The 26,238-nt window shown below is 42.7% G+C and overlaps 1 protein-coding gene across 1 annotated transcript in view; it reads right to left on the bottom strand.

The window, feature by feature from the left end:
- TMEM178B (transmembrane protein 178B) overlaps positions 1-24,852 on the bottom strand; it is a 409,393-nt gene extending 384,541 nt beyond the window's left edge. The window contains exon 1 of the mRNA XM_004046326.5: positions 24,471-24,852. Coding sequence (XP_004046374.1) covers positions 24,471-24,852 — 382 coding nt within the window. The remainder of the gene's footprint in view (positions 1-24,470) is intronic.
- Positions 24,853-26,238: the final 1,386 nt, after the last annotated feature.

Here is a 26,238-nt window from a genome sequence, read left to right as displayed (position 1 = left end):
ATAGAAAAGGGAGGAAAATTCATATCAAGGAGGAAAATATTCTGAAGGAGGAGGCTGGGATGTCCAAAGACAAACTTCACAGCTGTCCCTAGATTCCATTCTGCCCTGGTTAATAATGTATGGTCTAACTGGCTTTAGCAAAGTTAGAAGACTTTTGTTTTCGGTTTCTCTAAACATGTTTGTTTGTTTGTTTTGTTTTGGGTTTGGTTTTTGTAAATAACAATGGCCGAGATGGAGCCAGACAGATTATTAAAAGGGTAAACTTCATCGGAAAGGTGAAGGCAAAGCCCCAAAGAAATCACAACTGGAGACTTTCAGATATGCATTTGCACATACAGCACTTCTGACAAGAGAAATCATTTTGGCAGTTATCTAATGCAGATACGCACATGGAAATGGCCTTGTCAACCCATTCTATTTTCTTATGAGTTTTAAAGATAATAACAATAGCCTACACTTACTATGTGCCAGGTACTATTCTATGGCATTTACTTGTATGAACTCACTCAACCTTCACAATAAATCTCTAAGATAGAATTCAAATATAATCTCCATTTTATAGATAAGGAAACTGAGGCATAGAAAGCTTAAGTAATCTGCTCAGGGTCACACAGATAGTAAACAGTAAAGCTGAGATCTGAAGGCAGTATAACTTCAGGGTCTACAATCTTCACTGCTCACTCTCTACAGAAGCTACTTAAAACAGTAGCCTAGACAAACCACTTTACATACAAATGTCTTTAAATTGGGTTAAGATAAAAAATATTTATAATTGTGTCCTGACAAATCTGATAAATCTGGGATCCAAAACACTAAGCCCTTCAAGAGGGCAGTTCTGTATTTAATCTGGTATGAGGAATTATGGTTAGAAGAACATTCTTCCATTGACACTGGGGACATTTTCCAGTACCAAAAGTTTCAAGTGGCACAGACTCTAACATCAAGTGAGTAAAAGAGATAATAAATTGGAAAGATACCTTCTCACTGGGAAAAAGTTGTAAGGCTTCATATTTTTGGTAAGGGAACATGTAGAATGGTGGACTTTTGGTAATGTCATGAATCACAGTAGAAAATCTGGCTGGGTGTGATGGCTTATGCCTGTAATCTTAGCACTTTGGGAGGCCGAGGCAGGTGGATCACTTGAGCCCAGGAGTTCGAGACCAGCCTGGGCAACATGGCGAAACCCCATCTCTACAAAAAATACAAAAATTAGCCAGGCATGGTGGCACACACCTGTAATCCCAGCTACTTGGTGGGCTGAGGTAGGAGGATCACTTGAACCAGGGAGGTCGAAGCTGCAGTGAGAGAGATCGTGCCACTGCACTCCATCCTGGGTGACAAAGTGAGACTTTGTCTCAAAAAAAAAAAAAAAAAGAAAGAAAGAAAAAGAAAAATAAAGCGAATGGCAATTTGTTGAAGGAGAAAAATAAGTATATGATGAATAAGTTATATAAGAAGTACTGTACACATCAAAGATGATGAGGTTTGGGAAAGTTTGCAAATTTAGCACTTGATGAAAATACTAAAGATTTCAGGACCATGGACAGACCCCGTATCGCTCTATTGGCCAAAATGGGTCAGGTGAACTGATTCTCTTCAATTTTTGAATAGTAACCAGGATGAGGTTAAGAGACCCTTGACCATTCTTAACATTTTTGAGAGGGAAAAAAGTACTGAATTTATTCTTTATTTCTTCAAATCTTGTTATAAATACATACAGATTAATATAACATGTATTGTGTTAACCTAGATGTAGACAGTTTACATTTTGGTTTTTTTTTTTTTTTTTTTGAGACGGAGTCTCACTCTTTCGCCCAGGCCGGACTGCAGTGGTGCTATCTCGGCTCACTGTAAACTCCTCCCGGGTTCACGCCATTCTCCTGCCTCAGCCTCCCGAGTAGCTGGGACTACAGGTGCCTGCCACAATGTTAGCTGCGATATAGGATTCATATTACAGTTGAAAGGGGATGCATTATTATATACATGTATAACTAATGGAATACTAGCTACTGTAACAGATAAACTTTAAAATCTCTGTAACTTCGCTAAGAATTTTTTTTTTTTTTTGAGACAACTTCTCACTCTGTCACCCAAGCTGGAGTGCAGCTGTGCAATCATAGCTCACTGCAGCCTTGATCTTCTGGACTCAGGTGATCCTCCCACCTCAGCCTCCTGAGTAGCTGGGACTACAGGCACGTGCCACCATGCCCAGTTAACTTTTTAAAATTTTTTGTAGAGATGAGATCTCGCTATGTTGCCCAGGCTGGTCTCACACTCCTGGGCTCGGGTGATCCTTCTGCTTCCCAAAGTGCTGGGATAACAGGTGTGAGCCACCCACCCAGCCTCTCTGGAACTTCTGTCTGACTACCTTGAAGTTAAGGTTCCCATGATCCCCTTTTGGGTTTGATTAATTTGCTGAGGCAGCTCACAGAATTCAGAGAAACACTTACTTACATTTTGTAGTTTATTATAAGGGATATTACAAAAGATACAGAAGAGACTATAGAGTGCAGTATAAGGGAAGGGGTATGGAGCTTCCCTGCCCTCCCTGGTTACACCGCCTTCTAGGAACCTCCACATGGTCAACTATCCAGAAGCTCCAGAAGATTATTTCTTGTTCACTAAAGTCCAATTGGCCACCAACACAGGGGAGGTCACTGTTTTCTGACATTCGAGGACTCAGGCTTCTCAAGGCTTTGCCATCTTCAGTCCTTGCCTTCTAACATCACCCAAAATATTAGCATCCAGAGGGAAGATAGAAGAAAATAGGCAATCACACAGAATTATTTTATGGGACAGACATGGAAGTGGAATATACCACTTATACTCACATATCACCGGCCAGAACCCAGTCACATAGCCACACCTAACTCTAACTGCAGAGAATGCTGAGGAAAATAGCCTGGCTGTACACCCATAAGGAAAGGCACTGTCTGTTCAGTGGGCAAACATTTGACCTGCGATGCAATTTAAAGCATAGTGTAACAAAATATCTATGACTAGAATACTACTCTATTAAATATTTACCCCTCAAAGCTGGAAGAATGCCAGTTATGAGGAGACAGAGCAAGAGGCTGATCATGTTGTATAGTCCCCTCTGGATACCATGGGCGAGGCCATCAATGCCAGTAGTGGCCTTGTAGGATATGGTTGGTTGCCTACGTCACCATCAGCATTTATACTTCTCTTCACCCACCTGGCCACTCCTATGGATACCAGGTGATGAAAGACAGGTAAAAGTACAAAACAGGAAAACACACAGGCACACCCCCAATTCAACACAGCACCATGAGGCAGCATCCTGGAGTGCAGTGGTTGAAAGATCACTGGAAATGGCAATGGTTCTGATCTGCTTCCACTCTTTATTAGCCAGGCAACAGATGGTAAACATTTTTGAGCCTCAGGTCTTCTGTATGTAAAATGAGAATAATCATACATCTTCTGCATGCCACACATATTGGTGAGGTGGCTCAGGGTTTGATTGGTGAAAATAAAAGTACTGTTGAAATGATCTGATTGAGAGAATACACAGCTGCTGAAAGACAGAAAGCAAATGGGCGACCGAAGATTATGGAGGAGAGCAATCTATTCAATAAGCCTATGTACTGGTATAGCTGTGGAAGAAAGCAGCAATAACCTAACAGAGAAAAATCATAAGCTAAAAAATTCCCAAGAGTTTGAAAAAATAAAATTGGTCATGACACACATTCCAAAAAACATTTTATGGAAATTAAGAATCTACTTGTTTACAGGTAGAACTCATCATATTCCCAGACACACATCAGAAGGGTAAAGAAAAAGTCAAAAGTTAAAGGCAAATTACAGGTGGAACTAAATGGCATTTCTCACATGGTTTCCAAATTGGAAACTAGTATCCCACCATTTCTGAGTAGAAGGCAATGGGGAAAATGATACACCACCTGCTCCACTAACTTGCACCTGTTATTCCTTGTCTCCAGAACATACACAGCTTTTCTTAGAATTTTGAGTCCTTACAAACCCCACCGAAGAAATAAAAAAGGCTAATGACATCCATACCTTCTCAAAAAACCTACAAAGTGGCACCTATAAATGTGGCCAATAATTTTCACACAATAGCCAGACTCTTTTTTCCAAGAAAGGAAGGTTTTGTGACCATAATTTCTATATTAATGTAGAAAATACTTGTTGTGGGGAGGTTACAAGGAATTATTGCACTTCGTTTTTAAAAAGAACTTAACAGTATAATAACAAAGAAATTGATTCTGCATCACTATAGGTCTTCAGTCATTTAATCAGAGGCTCTGAAATGCAGACACAGTGAAGCATTTTTAGGATGACAAGGCAAGAATGTGGCTATTCAGCCTGAAAATAAAGCAGCTTTATCTCAAAAAATGACCTGAATGTCATCAGAGCCAAAGCACCCTAAATTCTAATTAGAGTGATGCTATTAAATTAAAAACTGCAGAAACCATTGGCTAAAGGATCCCTACAGGAGAAAGCAACTAGAAAGAGAGGTTTGAGGATGCACTGTCCTCTCTTTTAAAAAATGAAACCTGTTTATGCTTTTCAGAGCACCATACTTCAAGACACAGCATGTCACATTCCAACTAACTGAGGCCAAAATGTCTCAGAATGTCCAACCAATCACCAGCCACCCAGTGCTTAGAATAGCTCGGCTACTCTGACCAGAGATCCTTTTTATAAAGCAAAAAGCAAACCACCATACCCAAATAGAATAGAGTAAGGTTCACTTTCCAATCCTGCTTTCTTCAGAGAACTCCCATTAATTACTCAATAATAAAAAGATGCTAAAATACTATAGAAACTCTCTTCTAAAAAGCATAAAGCTCTTTGCTCTATTTTCCCATTAGGTTGTAATGTGAGTAAAAGAATTGATGCCTTGCATCAAGAAAGACCATCTCCAATTTTTTCTTCCTGCCTCACCTAAAACATGTGTTTCTTCCTGGGCCATGTTCATTTCCTTCCATCTTTTTTTTCCCACTTTCCTTCCTGCTTCAACCCTATCCAGCAGTTGCTCCTGCAATTCTATTCTCTCCTTTTTGTTTTTTCTGCACCATCAGTTTTGTCCCTATCTATGAACCATTCCCATCAGCCTACACCTATGCTTTTATTTCTCTAATTTAAAAAGAAAAACTTAAGTCTCTCTTGACCTAACTTTCTCAGTCCAGTTACCATTTCTTTCTTTATATTTATACCAAAACTCCTTTAAAAATTTGTCTTTGCTCACCGTCTCCAATTCCTCTCCTTCCATTCACTCTTGGACCCATGTTGGTCAAGTTTTTACCCCCAACACTGAAATCAATGACCTCTGCATTGTGAAATCCAAAATTCAAGTCTCAGGCCTCATTGAACTTGACCCATTGACAGCACTTCACAGCGGTGACCACTTCCTCCTCCTTAACATATTTTCTTCATTTGGCTTCTAGGACAGCACACTTTCCCGAATGTTCTCTTAACTCACTGACTGTTCCTCACAGTCTCTTTTGCAGATTCCAACTCATCTCCCTGAGCTCTATCAAGCTGGAGTGCCCCAGGGCTTAATCTTTGGATATTTTCTCTTCCAAGTTTACAATCAATCCCTCTCTAGGTGATCTCTTTCAGTCTCACAACTTCCAGTACCATGAGCTGATGACTCCTCTGTTTACATCCCCAGTGAGACTTCTCCCCCAAACTCGGTCCTATATATCCAGCTGACTCTTGATATCTCCCCTTGAGCAACTAAAAAGGCACCTCAAAGATTATCATACACAAAATAGTAGATCTTCAAAACAAGATCCTGCAGTCCTATCCATCATGGTAAATGGCAGCTCTGCTCTGCCAGCTCCTGTTGAAATATTGGTGTCATCTTTGACTTCTTTTTCCCATCTGCCCTGCATCTCATCCCTCAGCCAATCCTGATAACTTTCCATTCAAAATACATCCAGAATCCAGTCTCTTCTCCCTGTACTCTGGTTCTAGTCACCATCTTTGCTGGCTGGTCTCCTGGCTTCTATATATGCCCTTCTATAATCTATTACCAATTCAGCTACCCAAGGGATCCTTTTGAGCCATAAATCTAATCACATCGCTCCTCTTCTCAAAATCCTACAGTGCTTCCTATGACCTTCAAACACTACGTAACATGGATCTTTAATTCCCTGACATCTGACTACAAGCCCCCTCACCTGCTCTGCCCCATTCATTCTGCCACCTTTGCTATTTCTATAACATGCCACCATTCTCTGACATCAAAGTCACTGCCTTTGTTATTCCCTCCACTTGAAACCCTCTTCCTCAGAGAGCCCCATAGCTAGTTCCTCATGTCCTTCAGACCTTGACTCAAATGTCAGCTTCTTGGTGCACTCTTCTCTGGCCATCCTATCTGCAATTTCAACTCACCACCTCACACTTCCTATCCCTTTTCCATGCTTTGTTTTCTTCTCCTTAGCACTAAGCTTTATCTAATGTATTATATGTTTTACTTATTTATCTGATTATTGTCCATTTTCTCAGAGGAATATGAGCTCCATATAGGCAAAAGATTTTGCCTATTTAGTGAACTACTGCATCCTAAGCCCCCTGTACAAATTATGACATGTAAGTATTCATCAAATATTTGTTGAACAAGCGAATATATAATCTATATAATTTACCCATGCATCATGAAGGAGAAGCATAAAGTAGAAACTGTTACCCCACTGGAAAAAGTCACCATCCTCTCTCAGTTCATATGGACCTAGGACCTCACCTGTACATAAGTACATTTTGCACAGGTAGACTGTAAGTGTCCCCAGCCTTCAAGTCAAGAAACTCAGCCAAGGAGGTTCACGCTGTCTTCTGCAGGTTTCCATTACCCTCCACTTCCATCTATATCACTTTATTTCCAGGGCCTTTACTTTTCCTAGTTCCTCACTGATGCTATATCCAAGCCCACCCAAGTCTCTTAAAAATCAGTGTTCAGATTACAAGATTTTTTTAAATTGGTAGGGTAACCAAGAATTACTATAATCAAGAAATATTTGAGGCCAAGGGAACTAATCCTGTCTTTCTCGGTCTGGGAATTCTTCCATTAACAGAAGCTAAATTTGTATGGAATTCAGCTATAACAGTGGACATAAGACCTCCTGGAATGTATCTTTAGCATGTTAAAGTACATTTGGTGGGGTGTGGTAGCTCACACTTATAATCCCAGCACTTTGGGAGGCCAAGGTGGGTGGATCACTTGAGGTCAGGAGTTCGAGGCCACTCTGGCCAACATGGTGAAACCTTGTCTCTACTAAAAATACAAAAATTAGCCAGGCATGGTGGCACATGCCCGTAGTCTCAGCTACTCAGGAGGTTGAGGCAGGAGAATCACTTGAGCCTGGGAGGCAGAGGTTTCAGTGAGCCGAGATCGCACTGCTGCACTCCAGCCTGGGAGACAGAGCAAGACTCCGTCTCAAAACATTAACAAAGTACATTCTAGGACTCATCACCTTGAAAGAATCTATTTCTTTCTTCTAAATAATAAGGATCTCAATGCAGGGATATTCTTGTTGTTATTCCTAAATGCACTTCACTACCTGGAGACAATCTATCTCCTATGAAGAAGCCATTATGGTCTCTGATGCAGCTCCCTTTTTAGCAGCTTATTGATCTACAAGCACCCAGCCAGCCACCACACCACTACAGATATGTGTAATAAAAGCTGATACAGGCATGCTGCTGGCAGAGGAGCACAAATGTCCTTCTTTGAAATGTTAACAACTCTGCTGACCCAAATAGAAGAAATGCCACCTTCAGTTTGAAATAGACCACTGGGTTCCTACAGGTTTTTAAATAAAATATATATATAACAAGAGACAGTTTTCCAGTGAAAGGGTTACCCACCATTTTATGAAACCTGAATTACTGTATAACTCATTAATAATATTTACAATTTTTTTAAAATTAAAGCCAGCTCTTCAAAACACAAATTTAACAGAAATGCCTACCCAATGGTTATTACTGAATTTTGACCTATAGCACTTTATACAACTTGGGCAGAAAGTGCTGGAAATCATTTTCCAGCTTAACCTAGCATAATTAACTCCTAATATAAATCCAGGAGTTATGGGGGTCATAGGAAATATTTCCTTGATATGAATCATTTATTCAACCTAGTTTAGAGAGCCAAGCAATGCAGCCATATCTATATTTATCTGCTAAAAGCAAAATAATTACTCTGCTTATCTGAGTTAGGTGGCAATGGGCTGTGCCCTTCAGATATTATGGCTAAAGGAGAAGTCCTTAAAACCCTGACTGTGAGATGACCTGGACTGAACAACAGTCACTGGCATTTCCAAAGAGAATCTGCTTCTCGGTGAGACCCTAAGGAGTGAAACTCTCTCACATATTGTTAACCTGGAATTTGGTGGTCTTTGTAAGAAAAGATGTGTTGGCTGGCCATGACATCTCTCTGTCCCTGAATCCCCCTATGGGGGACAAATGCTTTCTGTAATGTTCACCTACCACAATAGAGACAGATACATCAGAGAATCAGAGGCAGATACCCACCATGTTTTCCCAACATCACTGACCCACTCATTTTGAAAGTCATGAAAAGTGAACTGAGGAATAAACCAAAGAAGAGGAAATTACAGAGAGCACAGTCTGCTTTCCTTCATCAGTCTGTTCTCATTATCTGACCAAAGTCACTATCAGAGGAGATATGAGGAGGCTGCTCTCAACAACGTTTGAGAGAGAGGCTTCATCAAGACAACCCGAGGACATTACTGCTGATAAACATTGAGAAACTTGGAAATGGATGCTGAGGAAATAGTTGGATATGCCAGTAAAAGACTTAGAAGTAGACTGGGTGCAGTGGCTCACTCCTGTAACTCCAACACTCTGGGGTTTGGGATGCTGAGGTGGGAGGACCCCTTGAGGTCATAGTTCAAAGCTGCAGTGAGCTATGATTGCACCATTGCACTCCAGCCGGGGCCACAGAGTGAGACCCTGTCTCTAAAATTAAATTTTTAAAAAAAATTTAAATCCAGAAGCAGATTTGGAAATTCTTATATTCATGATAGGAACAAGAATGGCAGTAGGCTTCTCTGTATCCAAGTATGCTGATGAGAGGAAGAGTCTGGGAAAGGCAAGAAGGGTAGCAAAAGTGGACAAGATTATCATGAAGTGGTGGCTAGACTTTTTTTTTATTATACTTTAAGTTCTAGGGTACATGTGCACAATGTGCAGGTATGTTACATATGTATACATATGCCATGTTGGTGTGCTGCACCCATTAACTCGTCATTTAGCATTAGGTATATCTCCTAATGCTATCCCTCCCCCTCCCCCAACCCCACAACAGGCCCTGGTGTGTGATGTTCCCCTTCCTGTGTCCAAGTGTTCTCACTGTTCAATTCCCACCTATGAGTGAGAACATGCAGTGTTTGGTTTTTTGTCCTTGCAATAGTTTGCTCAGAATGTTGGTTTCCAGCTTCATCCATGTCCCTACAAAGGACATGAACTCATCCTTTTTTATGGCTGCATAGTATTCCATGGTGTATATGTGCCACATTTTCTTAATCCAGTCTATCATTGATGCACATTTGGGTTAGTTCCAAGTCTTTGCTATTGTGAATAGTGCCGCAATAAACATACGTGTGCATGTGTCTTTATAGCAGCATGATTTATAATCCTTTGGGTATATACCCAGTAATGGGATGGCTGGGTCAAATGGTATTTCTAGTTCTAGATCCATGAGGAATCGCCACACTGTCTTCCACAATGGCTAAACTAGTTTACAGTCCCACCAACAGTGTAAAAGTGTTCCTGTTTATCCCTTGGGAGCCTTTGCTCATGATGCTTCCTTTGTCTGGAAGCCTCCTCTCCATCTCGACCCCCTACCTCCAAGTCTGCCTGTCCAGTGCCTGCTAATCCCTTAGGAATCAGCCTAAAGCCCTTCCTCCCAGTCTTGCTGGATGTCCCCTCATCCCCAACTACCAGGTCGAAGTGCTTTCTGCCTCCTTTAGGCTTCTGGACACATCAAACATACATTCCTTCCAGCAATAGTGACATTTTGTCATATTTATTTGCTTACCCATATGTTTCCCTCCCTTTTGAGACCATTTTGGAACTATTTCCTATTCACCTTTTTATCCACAGGGTTTTGCATAATGCATGGATATAATGCATGGGCCATAATAGGTACTTAGTAAATATTTGTTGAATGAATGAAAGTTTATCTCAGTTAATGCACTAGATCTGGAAATCTCATTTTAAAAAGATTCATAACTTCATTGGGCTAGGGTGGGGGATTCACTATTAAAAGGAACAATGATGTGAATTGTTTTGTAATGCATATAATAAACTTCAATTTATTTTCTTTTTTAAGGTTTATTTTTTTTCTTAAAGCCTCCATATCCCCAATTCACAAAGTAATTTAAACAAACAACCCCATCAAAAAGTGGGCAAAGGATATGAACACACAATTCTCAAAAGAACACATTTATGGCAGTGAGCCATGTTCTCCAAGACAGAGGAAAATGAAGAAGAGATGAGTCTGGAGGAAAAAGATGAAATAGATTCCTTTGGACCCATGGGTGATCCTAGTGGAGATATCCAATAGGCAAGATGCTCAGATGGAAAGACTGGCTAGAGATTCCCAGTGCAACTAGTCATGAGCATAAAAGAAAATGGCCCTAGACATGGCTGAGACTGATCCAGGAGAAGGTGAAGAGTGAGAAAGAGAAGTGGAATTCTGAAGGATATCTACACAGTCTGAGGAAGAAAAACTGGCAAAGAAGAAGGAATAAGAATAGAGCTACACACAGATCTGGTAGAGAACAGTGTCTGGAAAGCCAGGGAGGTGAGGTTTTTCAGGAGCAGTCTCAGGAGGGGGATGGGTGAGGAAACCTAGCACATGGGAGTGCATGGGAGGTGCACATGAGGAAGGAAAGAAAGCCAGGCAAGCAGAGAAGCCACAACTAAAAAGAACAAGGGCCAAGCAAGTCACCTTCCACTCCACTGATGTTGACATTGAGGAAGGAGTGAGAGAGAAGAGGTTGAAGACACAGAGGCCAGCCTTTTCCAAAGTGGAAGGTCATTCACCTCATGAAGTGCAACATGTCTCCCTCCCCGCAGAGCATCAAGAACCAAGCAGAACACCCACCTGGGACCTTCAGCCCAGGCCTGTCCAGGGCTGCATCTGGGCATCTCTTCCAGCCCTGTGGTTACCAAAACATAAGCACTGAAGTTATTCTGCTTCAACACCCCTGAAATCCCTTGGAACTTTCATGATCCCTTGGTAATGAGAGGCCAGCTTTGGTTTTTTCAAAGCATTATAAACTGAAAAATGGAGTTCTTGCTATAATTCTGAGGGGGATTTTTCTATTCCAGCTATAGTTTGTACAAATAGAGAAGGCAGAAACACATGATCTTAACATAAGGACTCTTGGCTGAAGCCACCTTCATAATCTTCAGAATAAATGATCGATACCTTAAAGTTTTACTAACACTCTCTACTCAGTTTCAAAAGTGATATGAAAACTGCTAAAGAAGACAAATATACTCTATTTCTTTTTTATCAATTCTCACCTTTTCTTTACTAGTTCTCGCTGAATTCTCTTCCCTGGGGTTAAAACGCCTTCTGAGAGGTCTGTGCTCAATCCTGGGTTTGTCTCACACCCTCAATAGCTGGTTACTCTCTGTCTCAGTGCTCTATCTATTTAAAGTTCAATCTATGATCAACTTAACTGAAAAAGTGACTTTAGTGGCTCTTGGAATTCTTGATTTTTTTCTCCACAAGCAGCAGGAAATTTAAAAGGGGCTGGAATGACTTGTCCATTAGTCTCCATCTCAGTAATCAATCATTGTAAAGCCCTGATTTCCTCCTCTTACACATCAGAAGGGAATAAAGCAAAATGTTATTCTGTCTACACTCTTCTCTAACAGCTAATTTCAAGGAAAACTGTTGGTTAGGGATGAACTGATTCCCCTTTTTTCTAAATGCTTCTTGTTCCTACTTACAAAAGTCAACCACAGACTGCCCAGAGACAAAGTTTTCTGGTAATTTTCCTTAAAGAAGCTGCATCCTGCACACTGAACAACACAATCTGAATAAAATTTTACCTTTTTTATCAGAATTGTAACAATCGCTCATGTGGCTTGAATGTGCATGCATGTGAATATTTGCTTCAGATCTTCTGTTTTTTTGTTTTTAAAAAACAAAATATCAGGCCAGATGCAGTGGCTCACACCTGTAATCCTAGCATTTTGGGAGGCCAAGGCAGGCAGATCACTTGAGGTCAGGAGTTCGATAAGAGCCCGGCCAACATGGTGAAACCCTGTTGCTATTGAAAATATAAAAATCAGCTGGGCTTGGTGGCAGGTGCCTGTAATCGAGGCTGAGGCACAAGAATCATTTGAACCCAGAAGATGGAGGTTGCAGTGAGCAGAAATCACACCACTGCACTCCAGCGTGGGTGACACAGCAAGACTCCATCTCAAAAAATAAATAAATAAATAAAGTATCACAGATGCTTTGGAAGTTCCCTGGCATCCTTCCCAATTCCATTTCTTTCCCTCTCTTGAGAAAAGTAAATACCATCCTTCATTTTGTGTTTATTAGTCTCATGCATATTTTTATGCATACAATGCAAATATGTTTCTTTAGAGAATATCTAATATTGTTTTACCTGTTTTTGAACTTCGTATAAATGGCGTCCTATTCTATATTTCATTCTGCACCCTACCTTTCTTACTCAAAGTTGTGTTTATCCATTTGGAAATATATACATATGCTTCATGTAATAATATTAACATACATGTGTTATACAATAGAAATGATTACAGTATATTTGAAATACATGTTTTAATATTAATATTAATTGGATCAGGCATGATGGTTCATGCCTGTAATCCCAGCACTTTGGAAGGCCCAAGGCAGGCGGATCACTTGAGGTCAAGAGTTCGAGACCAGCCTGGCCAACATGGTGAAACGCCATCCCTGCTGTATAAAAATTAGCCAGCAGTGGTGGCAGGTGCCTGTAGTCCCAGCTACTCAGCAGGCTGAGGCACAAGAATCATTTGAACCCAGGAGAGGGAGGTTGCAGTGAGCCAAGATCACACCACTGCACTCCAGCCTGAGCGACAGAGTAAGACTCAGTCTCAAAAAATAATAATAATTAATATTAATACATGTATTTCAAATATACCATGATCATTTCTATTGTATGAATATACCATACATCATTATCTTATTAATGAACATTTACATCTTTTATTTTGTGATACCGTCACAAACAGTGGTGCCATGGACATTCTTGGATGGGCTTCACGTGCTCATAAGTGGAAGGGCCGGGCCACAGGCACGCACGTCTTCAACCTCATGAGAGAGTACCTCATCTCTCTCCAGTGTTGTGCCAGTGAGCAGGCAGCATCGCCTGAGCATGGAGCTTCTTTCAGGTAAAAACAACCCTAGTCCATCCAGGCCTGCAAACACTCCAGGCCCTTGGGGAAATGGAGCTGCATTGCCTAAATAGAATCACTATTATAAAGATGAAGAGAAATTGAGGGCAAAACTGAATGAGAGGGACTCCAGAGCAAATAAAGTGTCCAACAGAGTGAGCTCCAGAATATAGAACAGCAGGGCATTTTCAAAAGCAGGAAATGATATAAATGCATGACGATGACCTAATATAAAGTAAATTGCCTTTTCTTGGCAAAATACTTTGACGCCAAAAAAAAAAATCAATTGAAATAATTCAGATACTGCAGTCTCCCATAAAAGCAGCAAATCTGTCAAACTTCTGTGAATGCTCACAGCAGCTTCTACTCAGACGAAACATCACCTGTAGATGAATCCTAGTGACTCCTGGAAGGTCATTTAAATGCCATCTCTGTACATACAAATTTACAAAAAATAGGCCAGGCATGGTGGCTCACACCTGTAATCCCAGCACTTTGGGAGGCTGAGGCTGGTGGATCACCTGAGATCAGGAATTCGAGACCAGCCTGGCCAACATGGTGAAACCCCATCTCTACTTAAAAAAAAAAAAAAAAAAAAAAAAAGTACAAATTAGCCGAGAGTGCTGACAGGTGCCTGTAATCCCAGCTACTCAGCAGGCTGAGGCAGGAAAATCACTTGAACCTCGGAGGCAGAGACTGCAGTGAGCCGAGATCGTGACGTGGCAGTGCGCACCTGTAATCCCAGCTACTCAGAAAGCTGAGGCAGCAGAATCACTTGAACCTGGGAGGCGGAGGTTGCGGTGAGCCGAGATCGTGCCATTGCACTCAAGCCTGGGCAACAGAGTAAGACTCGGTCTCAAACAAAAAAAAGAAAATTACAAAACAGTAAACTTTTTTCATCTTTGAATCACCTGTTCGCTGCCTGGCTTATATTTATACTTGCTGTTTTTAAACATCATGAATATATGATCTCTGATATGATATGATTTATAAAATTTGGGCAGCAATGGCTGCCTTTTAGGAGAAGGACAGGCATCTGGGGGACAAGCAGGGGTGGCAGGGAGACTAGACAAGCATTACCTAGTCAGGGCTCATAACTTTTAAGGGAGGCTGAGATTCCACCTTATCAATCCACAAATCTCTCTCTAAGAACATCTTAGGATCACATGTCCGCTTTTCTGCAAAACATGCGCTGACTGCTCCCAGATGGGGCCCAGCCATCCAGGCTCCCAGCACAGAAATCTCCCATAGAACCAACCAGGGGGCTTGTACTTGTGAGTTTACCTATCTCCTCACTTTTTAGCTCCATGAGGACAGAAACAACAGATTTCACTCAAAATCTTTCACCTCAAGCAATGTGCCTGGCATTGTTGGTGCTTAATAGACATTTTTTTAATAAGTTCAGTGAAATGTTCTTCACCATTCAATGATTTTTAAATGGCCCAAGGGATGTATTCATTAGTTTTCCTTGTTTTATATATTGGTACTCCTTAAAAGCTCTGTTCAGAAAAAGCAAAAAAAATCTAAGGCTCAAAAATGTTTAGCTGTAAGCCCTACGAGGGCAGGAATTTCATGTTTTACTAACTTCTGCATCCCAAGCATACTTTGGCTGTGCCTAATACATAGTAGGTGCTCAATAAATGTGCTGAATAGGCTGGGCATGGTGGCTTATACCTGTAATCCCAGCACTTTTGGAGGCCGAGGCAGGCATATCACCTGAGGTCAGCAGTTCGAGACCAGCCTGGCCAAAATGGCAAAGCCCCATCTCTACTAAAAATACAAAAATTAGCCACGCATGGCGACATGTGCCTGTAACCCCAGCTACATAGCCTGGGCAACAAGAGCGAGACTCTGTCTCAAAAAAAAAAAAAAAAAATTCTGCTGAATGAATGAAGAGCCTTGGCTACGAAGTATTCCACACACTAAACAGAATCCAGTTCCTTTCTCTATTGAGTGTTTAAATGTATTTTTTTTCCTGGGGGTAATTTACCATTTTAACCACTTTTAAAGTCCAGTGGCATTAAGTACATTGACAGTGTTGTGCATCTGTCATCACCTTTCTCTTAGGTTTTTCATTTTAAACCCTGAACTGCAAATCACATTTCAAGCCATTTGAAAGAGGAAAAGTTCATTTTTATTACATGTTTTTAGAGCGGTAAGAAATTAGCTATTCCTATTGCAAACTAGAACCCAGGATGATCTCTTTAGAAATTGCTTTGTCTCTCACATCTGTCTGTCTGTCTGTCTGTCTCTCTCTCTCTCCCTCCCTCCCTCTTTCTCTTCCCACCCCCCATCAACTTTTGCCTTGCCCCTCTTTTCACACTCCCTCAACCATGTACCTATTATCTACTCTTTGACACCTAAACCTAACTTTCTCATCAAATGTAAAAGTGTGAAAGGGCTTGGAGTTTATAGAATCTAAACACATTATTTTACATATGAGAAAATAAGTCATATAAAAGAATATATGAATTCTCTCGAAAACAGCAATCGAGACATTAGGATGATTTTTCCATCTATTCATCCACCAAGTCACACCCTTCCTCCTCTCTCTGTGGATTGTTTGGGAGTAGTAAGTTACAAACATATCTGCATCTAAATAGACGCTTGTGACTGTAACATCTAACATGTAGATGTGTGTGGGGGGAGGTGTGCGTGTCTGTGTATGATGAGTCAAACTAACCCAGAGTGTGTTTAGCATTCTGCCTGAAGGCCTAGGATTACTTACTAATAGCAAAGAGGGGGAAATGTTTTCAACTGACAATCCAAAGTGGAATATACAGTATTGATCCTCTAATTGACCCTACCGTAAAAGAATAAATAAACTGACCTCTTCAACAGAAAAAAAGGCTCTAGACTTTGTTGACTCAATAAAAAGAGCTCACTCCTGCATTCCCTGACTAGTTGATTCCTTATCCAATTGATGCAGGTAAGACCTCCTGAGGAAGCACCTGATACCTCTGCATGTGACAATGAACTTGGGAAACCATGAGCTGGAGTGTAAGCTCCCTTAGGACAAGAACCAACCATGCCTTTTTGTTCTCCCTCCACACGTAGCAAAGAGCTCTGCACACAGCAGGTGCTCAGAACACATCTCTTTACTCCATCCATTCATTTGCCCAGTAAGTCACAGGTTTTCTTCTTGAATCATTGACTCTCACTGGTTAGTTGAGTTTTAGGATGATTGAGGAGGAGAGGTGGGGCTATGAGTGTTTATTTATTACATATGGGCATACACATGGCGTATATGCAAGGAGGTGCACATCATGTATACAAGACTATGGATGTTTGCATGTGTTTCTTTGAAGGTGAGTATGTCTTAAGATTTTTAATCAGCAAACAGTTTTTCAGAACCTACTAAGTACAGGACCCCAAGTGTGTTTTAGACATTAAACAGTTCCTGCCCTCTAGGAATTCAATAAAGAATGCAGAAAGAAAGAGCCTGTGGAGGCCCCTCAGCTAATGAAACCTCCTGAACTCCAGTCTATATTAGGTTTACCACCTCTTTTCCCTGCAACACCCAAAGCCTCCTTGTATGGAACTACAGTCACATGTCACTGAACAACAGGGATATGTTCTGAGAAATGCATCGTTAGGCGATTTTGTCGTCATGCAGACATCAGAGTGTACTTCCACAACCTAGATGGTGTAGCCTAGTACACACCAAGGTTATGTGGTATAGCCTATTGCTCCAAGGCTATAAACCTGAACAGCATGTTACTGTACTGAATACTGTAGGCAATTATAACACAATGGTAAGTATTTGTGTTTCTAAACATAGGAAAGATGCAGTCGAAATGCAGTAGAGAAGACAAAAAATGATACACCTGTGGAGACTCTTACCATGAATGCAGCTTAGAAAACTGGGAGTTGCTTTGGGTGAGTCAGTGAGTGAGAGGTGAGTGGCGAGTGAAAGTGAGGTCCTAGGACATTACTGTACACTACTGTAGACCTTATAAATACTGTACACTTAGGCTACACCAAACGTATACAAAATATTTTTCTTTCTTCAACAATAACCTCAGCTCACTGTAGATTTTTTACTTTATATACTTTTTAATTCTTTTAACTTTACAACTGTATGAAATATTTTCTTTCTTTTTTTTTTTCTTTTTCTGAGATGGAGTTTCACTATTGTTACCCAGGCTGGAGTGCAATGGCGCAATCTCAGCTCACTACAACCTCCATCTCCCAAGTTCAAGCAATTCTCCTGCCTCAGCCTCCCAAGTAGCTGGGATTACAGGCATGTGCCACCATGCCTGGTTAATTTTTTGTATTTTTAGTAGAGACGGGGTTTCACCATGTTGGCCAGGCTGGTTTCGAACTCCTGACCTCAGGTGATCCGCCCACCTCAACCTCCAAAGTGCTGGCATTACAGGTGTGAGCCACTGCACCCAGCCTCTTTCTTTATATCCTTATCCTATAAGCTTTTTTCTGTTTATAAAATTTTTTATTTTTCAACTTTTGAAACGTTTTTGTTAAAAACTAAGACACACACACACACATTAGCCTAAGCCTGCAGAGGGTTGGGATCATCAATCTCGCTGTCTTCCACCTCCACATCTTAGCCCGCTGGAAAGTCTTCAGGGGCAATGGCGCACATGGAGCTGTCACCTCCTATGATAACAATGCCTTCTTCTGGGATCCCTCCTGAAGGACCCGCCTGGGGCTGTTTTACAGTTAACTTTTTTTTATAAGCAGAAGGAGTACACTCTAAAACAATGATTAGAAGTATAGCATAGTAAATATATAAACCAGTAACAGTCATTTTATTATCAAGTATTACATACTGTACATAATTGTTTGTGCTAGACTTCTATACCGCCGGCAGTGCAGTAGCTTTGTTTACACCAGCCTCAACCCAAACACAGGAGTAATGGGTTGCTGCACTGTGACATCTATGATGTCACTAGGCCATAAGAATTTTTCAGCTCCATGATAACCTTATGAGACCACTGCAGTCTGTCTTTAACCAAAATGTTACGGGGCACATGACTGCATTTCATTTTTGCCTTACTTGTCATTCTTCCCCTTTGCGCTTCGTAAGGGCAGACCTTCATGGTGCCCATTACCCTGTGCTATATTACACGATTCATATATTAGATATTATTTTTACTCTATGAGTATTTTTTTTCAGATGGAGTCTCGCTCTATCACCCAGACTGGGGTGCAGTAGCACGATCTCGGCTCACTGCAACCTCCGCTTCCTGGATTCAAGCCATTCTCCTGCCTCAGCCTCTCGAGTAGCTGGGATTACAGGCATGCGCCACCACACCCAGCTAATTTTTGTATTTTCTGTAGACACAGGATTTCAACCATGTTGGCCAGGATGGTCTCAATCTCTTGACCTCATAATCCGCCCTCCTCAGCCTCCCAAAATTCTGGGATTACAGGCATGAGCCACCGTGCCCAGCCATGAGTATTTATTTATTGTCCGTCTCTCCCCTCTGGAATGTAAGCTTCTCCATTTGGTCCAACACTGTACCTGATGCACAGCCCAAAGGCCCTCAATAAACACTTGTTGAATGAATGAATGTGTCCTTCATGTCTATAATTTCAGCATCTACCACAGCAAGCGAAGTAAATAAGCAAAAGTTATATGACAAAATGTGTATGCACTTTGGTCAGTGAGCTTCAAAACAGGGTGTGTGAGCCACTCTCATTACTTCAATTTAGAATTGAGATTCCAAGAGTATTATTTCCTTTTTATTCTCAATTTGTGGAATCAATATCCCAGTTTCTTCTCCACCTCACTCCTGCCCCGATAGATTCTAAGATGATGGTAGAGTGTGGTGGGTGAGTTCCCACATCCGGAGCCAGAATTCAAATTCTGACACCTTTGTTTCCTAACTAACTGTGAGACTTCACAAGTTATCTGACCTTTATGTGCCTCAGTTCCCTCAACTTTAGGATGAGAATTTAAAATAATACTTATACTTCCTAGGGTTATTATGAACAATAAATTAGCTAATACATATAAAACTTTTAGGAGAGACCTGTCATCAAGATTGGCTATAATTATCATTAATCTCTTTCCCACCCCACCAACTTTGCAAGTGATGTTTAATGGAGATGGAGAGGGCAGGAGGGAAGAAGGGAGAAGCTTGTGAGAATTCTGTGAGTTGATGATAGAAAATTAAAATATAGATTTACCATAATTGACCATGAACTAAAGCCTTCTGCCCAATATATTCAAGTAGCAAAGTTTCTTAAAGTGTAGAATGATATACTTAAATTTAAACCCAAGCTATCATGGAATTATACTCATCTGAAACAAAGTTATGTGCTTGGTTCTTTTAGAGGCTATAGGCTCTGCGTGGCGCTGTCCAACTGAATTTTCTCCGATGGTGGGAATGTTCACTGTAATCTGCACTGTCCCATACAATAGCCAGTAGGCACAAACGGCTACTGAACATTTGAAATGTGGCCAATACAACTAAGGAAATAATTTTTGTTTGTTTGTTTTTTGAGACAGAGTCTCGCTCTGTCACCCAGGCTGGAGTGCAATGGCATGATACCAGATCACTGCAACCTCCACCTCCTAGGTTCAAGCGATTCTCCTGCCTCAGCCTCCTGAGTAGCTGGCATTACAGACACACACCACCATGCCCAGCTAATTTTTGTATTTTTACTAGAGATGGGGTTTCACCATGTTGGCGAGGCTGGTCTCGAACTCCTGACCTCAAGTGATTCACCTGCCTCGGCCTCCCAAAGTGCTGGGATTACAGGCGTGAACCACTGTGCCCAGCCTATTTTATTTAACTTTGGTTATTGTTAACTTGAACAGCCACATGTGGGTTGTGGCTCCCCAGCTGGGCAGCATAGCTGTAGGGGATTTGATATATGAGCTCCCTGACTTGGTCCATGGCTGCTCTCCAGCTCCTGGTCTGCTCCTTCTCCTTGCCCCAGAAATCAACACTCACAAGGCCAAACCGCTGTTCCACACCTCTATGGCTGTGCATATGCTGGCCCATTGCCTGAAATATCCTTCCTCCACATCCACCTCCAAACCTTATCAAACATCTTGTTCAGATTTCATTTCCTCAGGACAACTTTCCCTAACCTCCTCCTGCCTACCTCCCGCTACTGCCGACACAATCCACCATCACTTTCTCTGTGTTCCTCTGCATCTGTTTCTGTTGCTGCTCTCATCATCCTGTAGTTGTAACCTATTTTCTCTGACACTAACAGACTATGCAAATTCTGAGGACCAGATCTTATGCATTTCTTCATCCTAGCGATGTGTGCCTATAACACAATACATGTGTAGTAAATATTTGCTGATCCCATTATTAATTTTTAAATATGTGAATGTTTTCTTAAAATTACTTTTGGAGTATTGACAACCACTCTGTGATTATGGGAACTCTTTAAGTCAAAGTCTATTATAAGGCCAATTTTCAAATAATAAAAAGTTCTTAGAGTATCAGTTGAAGTTCTACTTATTTCAAACTATATCAATATAATATTTTAGTACAAACCAAATAATATAATTTTCCCCTTAGGGTTCCCTAGAACAAAATCCTACCTATAACTCCTCCTCCTAAGGGTCTGGAAGTCTCTTGGATTTCAGAAACTGATCTTGTCACTGATCTGTCCCCAGTGCCTGCAGTCACTTACTAGGGAGACATGGATGAGATTTAAAAGCAAGAAGACAAAAGGACCTGATTTAAGACTTGTCATGGACGCCAACAAATGGGAATTCAGGGTAATCTACCCTTGCTGTACCCTATATCCAATCTTACCCCCAAGAAGGAAATAATTAAAACCTTATCCATCATAAAAAATAATGTCCACAAGTGATATGTGTCTGCTTAGTGACATGTTATCCAAAACAGAATTGTCTGTTTTCCTTATTCTTTGGCAAAGCTCAAGAAATCGTCCCTTCATAGATTATGTAGCATTTGTTGCAATATTAACCTGGCCTGACAGCCACACTGGTTCATATTTTCCCATCACGATTTTCTAATTTTTTACTTAAATTCTCACACAAGTGTTTCTATAATTAGAATAAGCTCGGATGGATACATTTCTGTGAACCTAATTTGTATGAAGTATTTCCCAAATACCAAGCATCTGGTGAATGTATTTAACAAACGATGGTCTTTCCTGACCTCTAGGAACTTACAGTTTAATAATGCAAACAAATGAATACACAGTGATGAGAAATGCATACGTGTGGGTACAGCATGGCAGAAGGTCCTGGAGGGGAATGGATTTCAGAATGAATATGAATCCAGAGGACTTTACCTTCAAATCAGACATAGATTTGATGTTCGTTTTCTTATTAATTATGTGGTTTTATGTTGAAATGCACAAATAGCACTTTCTAATGTAATGAACATCGATTTAACAAATAACTAAGTTCTTCAGATCATTTAGATAAGTCTCTAATTTTCCTATATATTAACAGATTTTAAAGTCTTTTCTCTGGTTTTCTTTTTCCCTTGCCCATTACATATCTTCCAGAATTTTAATCAAAGTAGATATTTCAAAGAAGACAGAGGTCTGAGATCTCTTTTGCGGTTTCTAATGAATAATGTGAGATAAACATCTTTTTCTAAAATGTCTCATTTAAATATAGGGATATCAATTTCTCTTTTTAACTTCCTTATAAAATCTGCCCATCTAAGAGGAACACTAAGTGTAAAAATTGTGTTCTATATGTTATTGGAATTGCTTGTGAATTCTACTAATATAACATGCACTTATTTCCAAAATGTGTCTATTGCTGCTCAGAAAAGGAAGATCTGGTTTTCAAAGAGTGTGTTTTGAGGTTAAAAATGAAGACAGTGACCTTAACTCTCTCAAGATTTGTAAGACTGGCATGTCATCTATCTCAATAATACCTAACAAGAATGTCAAATGGACAGAAACAGCCATGGTAAGCGGGTGCTTGCCGCTGACAGTGATTGCTGTATTTTGGGCGATGGGGAACACCATTTCCATTAGTTCAAGTGAAATACAATGCCCTGCCAACTCTAGGTATCAGTGTATTCAATACCCCTGCTATGCCATGTCCATTTTCTGTTGCTGCAATTAAAAATCAGTCGATACAAAATCAAAATGTTGTACATTCTTCCCCTATCCCTTTCCCTGTCTCTGTTTCCAGCTTCACCGGAAGAACATGTCACTATGGCAACCAACCCCTCCGGTGCACAGACCAAGTCAACCTTTCTAGTCAGACTGCCAAGCAGAGCAACAGGGAATCAAAGCTCCGAATGGAACCGCCAGAAACCATGAATTCCATCCCCCTTTCTCTAAGTGGGGTTAACCAACATAAGAAGGGATACCTCTCTTATTCTAGAAGGCATTCAAGGAAGGAAAAGTAAGAATATCCTTCAACAAATTCTCCCAGTGTTTGCTGTTCATTATTAACATGAATTCTCCCTCACATTTCAGCTAACTTCCTCTCATTTCAATTTTAAAGAAAGCAGAAAATCATGGATAAAATAACACTTTATAAATCTGAGAATCTCAACACTGTTATAAGGTCACTCATTGTCAAAAACTATTCTAGGCCCTCTTGTTTTCCTGCCTTGGCAGCCAAACCCAAGTTGGTCTCTTCTGGACTCCCCTAATATTCTGTACATCTTTACAAAGTGGTAGTGCTCCAAATGGGTCACCTTGTTCCAATAAGAACCCAATTGTGAAGCAAATGGGATATTGGTTGTATTAACACACCAATAACAAAATCAGCTAAAATCCCTAGTCATTCTAAAGAAGCTACAAAACAGATAGATTCTGTCTCCGAAGCCACCTCACCTAAATCTGACCTGGCCACCTAGACCAGACCCACTGCTTGTCATTCTTAAACACTTGACTTTTTTGCAAATTAACAATTTTTTCTGATCAATTGCACACTTGTATCCATCAAAGAACATCAGTTCTCATAAATATTATTTTAATACAGCAGCAAATCTCACAGCATTATAATGAGACACTAAGAACTGCTTTTATATCTTGGCCTTAAAAACTTTGCAAATAATAGTATCTTTGTCACCTTGACATCACCATTTAGTAGTTAAAGAGAATGAAACACAAGGGGAAAAAAACCAGACTCATAAAATCTGCACATCTTCCTAGGATGTAGCTACCATAGAGGAGAACATATTCCTTTCTTCAGAGCAGTTTTAATACACATTCAAACAATATTCCAGTGGGTTGACAACAGGGTGGTTCCCAAAGTATAAATCACACAAGGTTTACAAATTCCATCAGATAAGCAGAATTTTTTAAGTAATGTGATCATATTAAAGTATCAAATTTTTATCATTAGCAAATGCAGCTTGTTTTGTGTTTTGACGTACACTTTGGGAATTTTTATATACATTTTCTGAAAATCTTATTTTTTTCCTCTGACATGCCCACTTTGATGTTACTAAAAGAACTATTTTTTTTTTTTTACTTATTAGACCTTGTTGATATTCGATACACAGAAGTCACTACAGTCAACCACTGTTTCAGAAGGAGACATAAAGAATTGTGATATGATGCTGCTGGTCAGCTGGCTTGGAGCTGCTTACAGGACAGGGGCTGTGATTTATTGATGTTTATATGACCAGTGCCTACACCATATCTGGTATAGTATAACGCTCAGCAAACGTTTCTGGTATGAATAAGACCTTCTCTGTGAAATGTTTCCCCCAATTTTCCTTGATTAAATCAGTTCAACAAAAATTAGGAGCCTGTCTACCCCTGACACCTGACTCCTAAAGGGCTTCCTTTAAGAGCACAAACAACGTTCCAGATTCCCTTCTTCTCAGAGGCTGATGAAGCATTATCTTGGATAAGAACCCTGGACCATGAGGTTCCACTCGAATCCCGACAGAGACGCGCGAAAGGAGAGGCAGGGGAGAGAGTTAAGCCTGCACCAAGCTTCATTAACAGCTATTGGGAGGCAAGTTCTGGCCCCGAGGCTCAGCCAGGCCTGGATAACCGGACCGCCTGGAACCCAGAGACCTGACAGCCTGTGGCCTGGGAAGGAGACGCGAGGGGCTGCGGGGCCTAGAGGCGCCGGGCTCTCCGCAGCGCCACGCCTTGCGCCCGGCGCTTACCTTTCCGAATGAGGGCGGCGATCTCGGGGTCGAAGCCCTGCCGGTGGCACTTCCTCCAGAGGCCCATGTTGGTGGAGTTGTACTGCCGGCTGCACTCATCCGCGGGGCTCATGGCGAACAGCTGCCGGCGATTCCGGGCCCGGAGGAGTTTGCCCTCCCAGCGGTCCAGGCGCGAGCGGCTCGCCCGGAGCGGCAAGTTGTTGTTATTGTTGTAAATGAAGCCGGGGTCGACCCGGCGGGTGTTGAAGGCCTTGCACCTGTCCCTGTGCTTCCTGGCGTCCGTCTCGTACCAGTGGTCCGAGCAGATGGCCACGGCTAGCATGCCGAGGGCGCAGAGCGCTAGCGAGAGGCCAGTGTAGAGCAGTAACCTTCCGGCAGCCATGCCTCCGCTTGGCGGCTACACCATGGGCATGATCCGCCGCAGCCTCGCCTTCCCTCGCCGCACCCGGAACAAAGCGGCGGGCGGCCGAGCTGGGGGAGGGGGCAGGAGAGGGACTCGCGCCGCGGCGCCCCCTCGGCCCCCGCTTACCGGAGCACGGCCCGGGGACTGCGGGGATGGGGGCGGGCGGCCTAAAAAGTTCTGATCCGGAGAGGCTCCCGCGGGCTCCTGGGCATCCTCTGAGGCAGGTGCAGCCTCCGGCGGCGGCGAACCCAGCGCGGCCGCCTCCCGCCCCCTCCCCGCCCCGCAGGAAGCGACTGCCCCGAAGCAGCCGCCTCGGCTCCCAGCCCGGCTTCGGGCGCCGCTGCCCTCGGGCCGGAAACTAAATGCCAAGTGTCCTCGGCTGCGGTGGGGCTTCTTTGTGCAGGATGGTGACGGGACAGAACTCGCCTGTCTCTCTGAGGGGGACGGGGGGTGCTGTCAGGAGGCGCCACTGGACCACCGGGTGAAGTAGAACGCCCCGGATGCGGCTGGCGGGCGAAAGAAACCTCCAGGTGCTGGGGCTGGCTTCTCGGAGTCCCTCCTGGGTCTCTGGCTCAGAGCCTCTCCCCCTCCCCGTCTGCAAGCAAAGACCTGGGGCGCGCACCCAGAAATGTTCTTCCTCTTTGGGTCGGGTCCTCTTAAAATCTCCGTTCTCTGGTCACCAGCAGGTCGGTTGCTCCTTCTGACCCGCGTGCTGCGCTCAGAGGCGCACTCCCCGCGGACGCACGGTCTCGGCTGACCTTTCCCCGCGAGCTCCCCGGTGCCCTGCCTCTGGTATCGCCATTCAGGCGGCCCCTCGGGCCGACAGCGTATTCACCCGGGCGGCGTTACCGGACGAGACCCGGCCTGGGGTCTGCGGAGACTGGGCGGCTGCTGGCGGACGCGAGGGGCGGGCTGCGCGGCGGAGGGCGCACCGGGCAGCGCTCACTGCGCGCGGCGCTAGGGGCTCGGCCCACCGCGCCTTCAACACCATGGACAGGTCACGCCGCCACGGCGCGCTGCCGGCCCAGCCGCCAGCCCCCGAGCGTCACGCAGCTCTTCCCAGCGCCGTCTTCTGCCTGGAGTGTCCACCCGGCCGCCTCCGGACCTGGCTCTCCCGCGACGCCTCCGCCTCACTTCATCTGGCACCCGGGAGCCCCGGGAGCCTGCCGCCCAGGTGCAAAGAAAATGCCGCAGGCACCGAAGAAAACCCCGGTCCCGGCCCCTCCAAACAATCCGCCCCTTTCTCCAGCCACCTGAGCCCCTGGCACTCTGGCACCCCGTCTGCTCTGCCCAGCTGGGCTCAGTCGCTCTCAGATTGCACCATTTTCTTCGCAGCCCACCCGGGCGCCGAGATGCCGGCTCACT

Source organism: Gorilla gorilla, chromosome 6 (genome assembly GCF_029281585.2).
Source record: "Gorilla gorilla gorilla isolate KB3781 chromosome 6, NHGRI_mGorGor1-v2.1_pri, whole genome shotgun sequence".
NCBI classification, from domain to species: Eukaryota; Metazoa; Chordata; class Mammalia; order Primates; family Hominidae; genus Gorilla; species Gorilla gorilla.
This window is presented reverse-complemented; position numbering and strand designations above follow the sequence as displayed.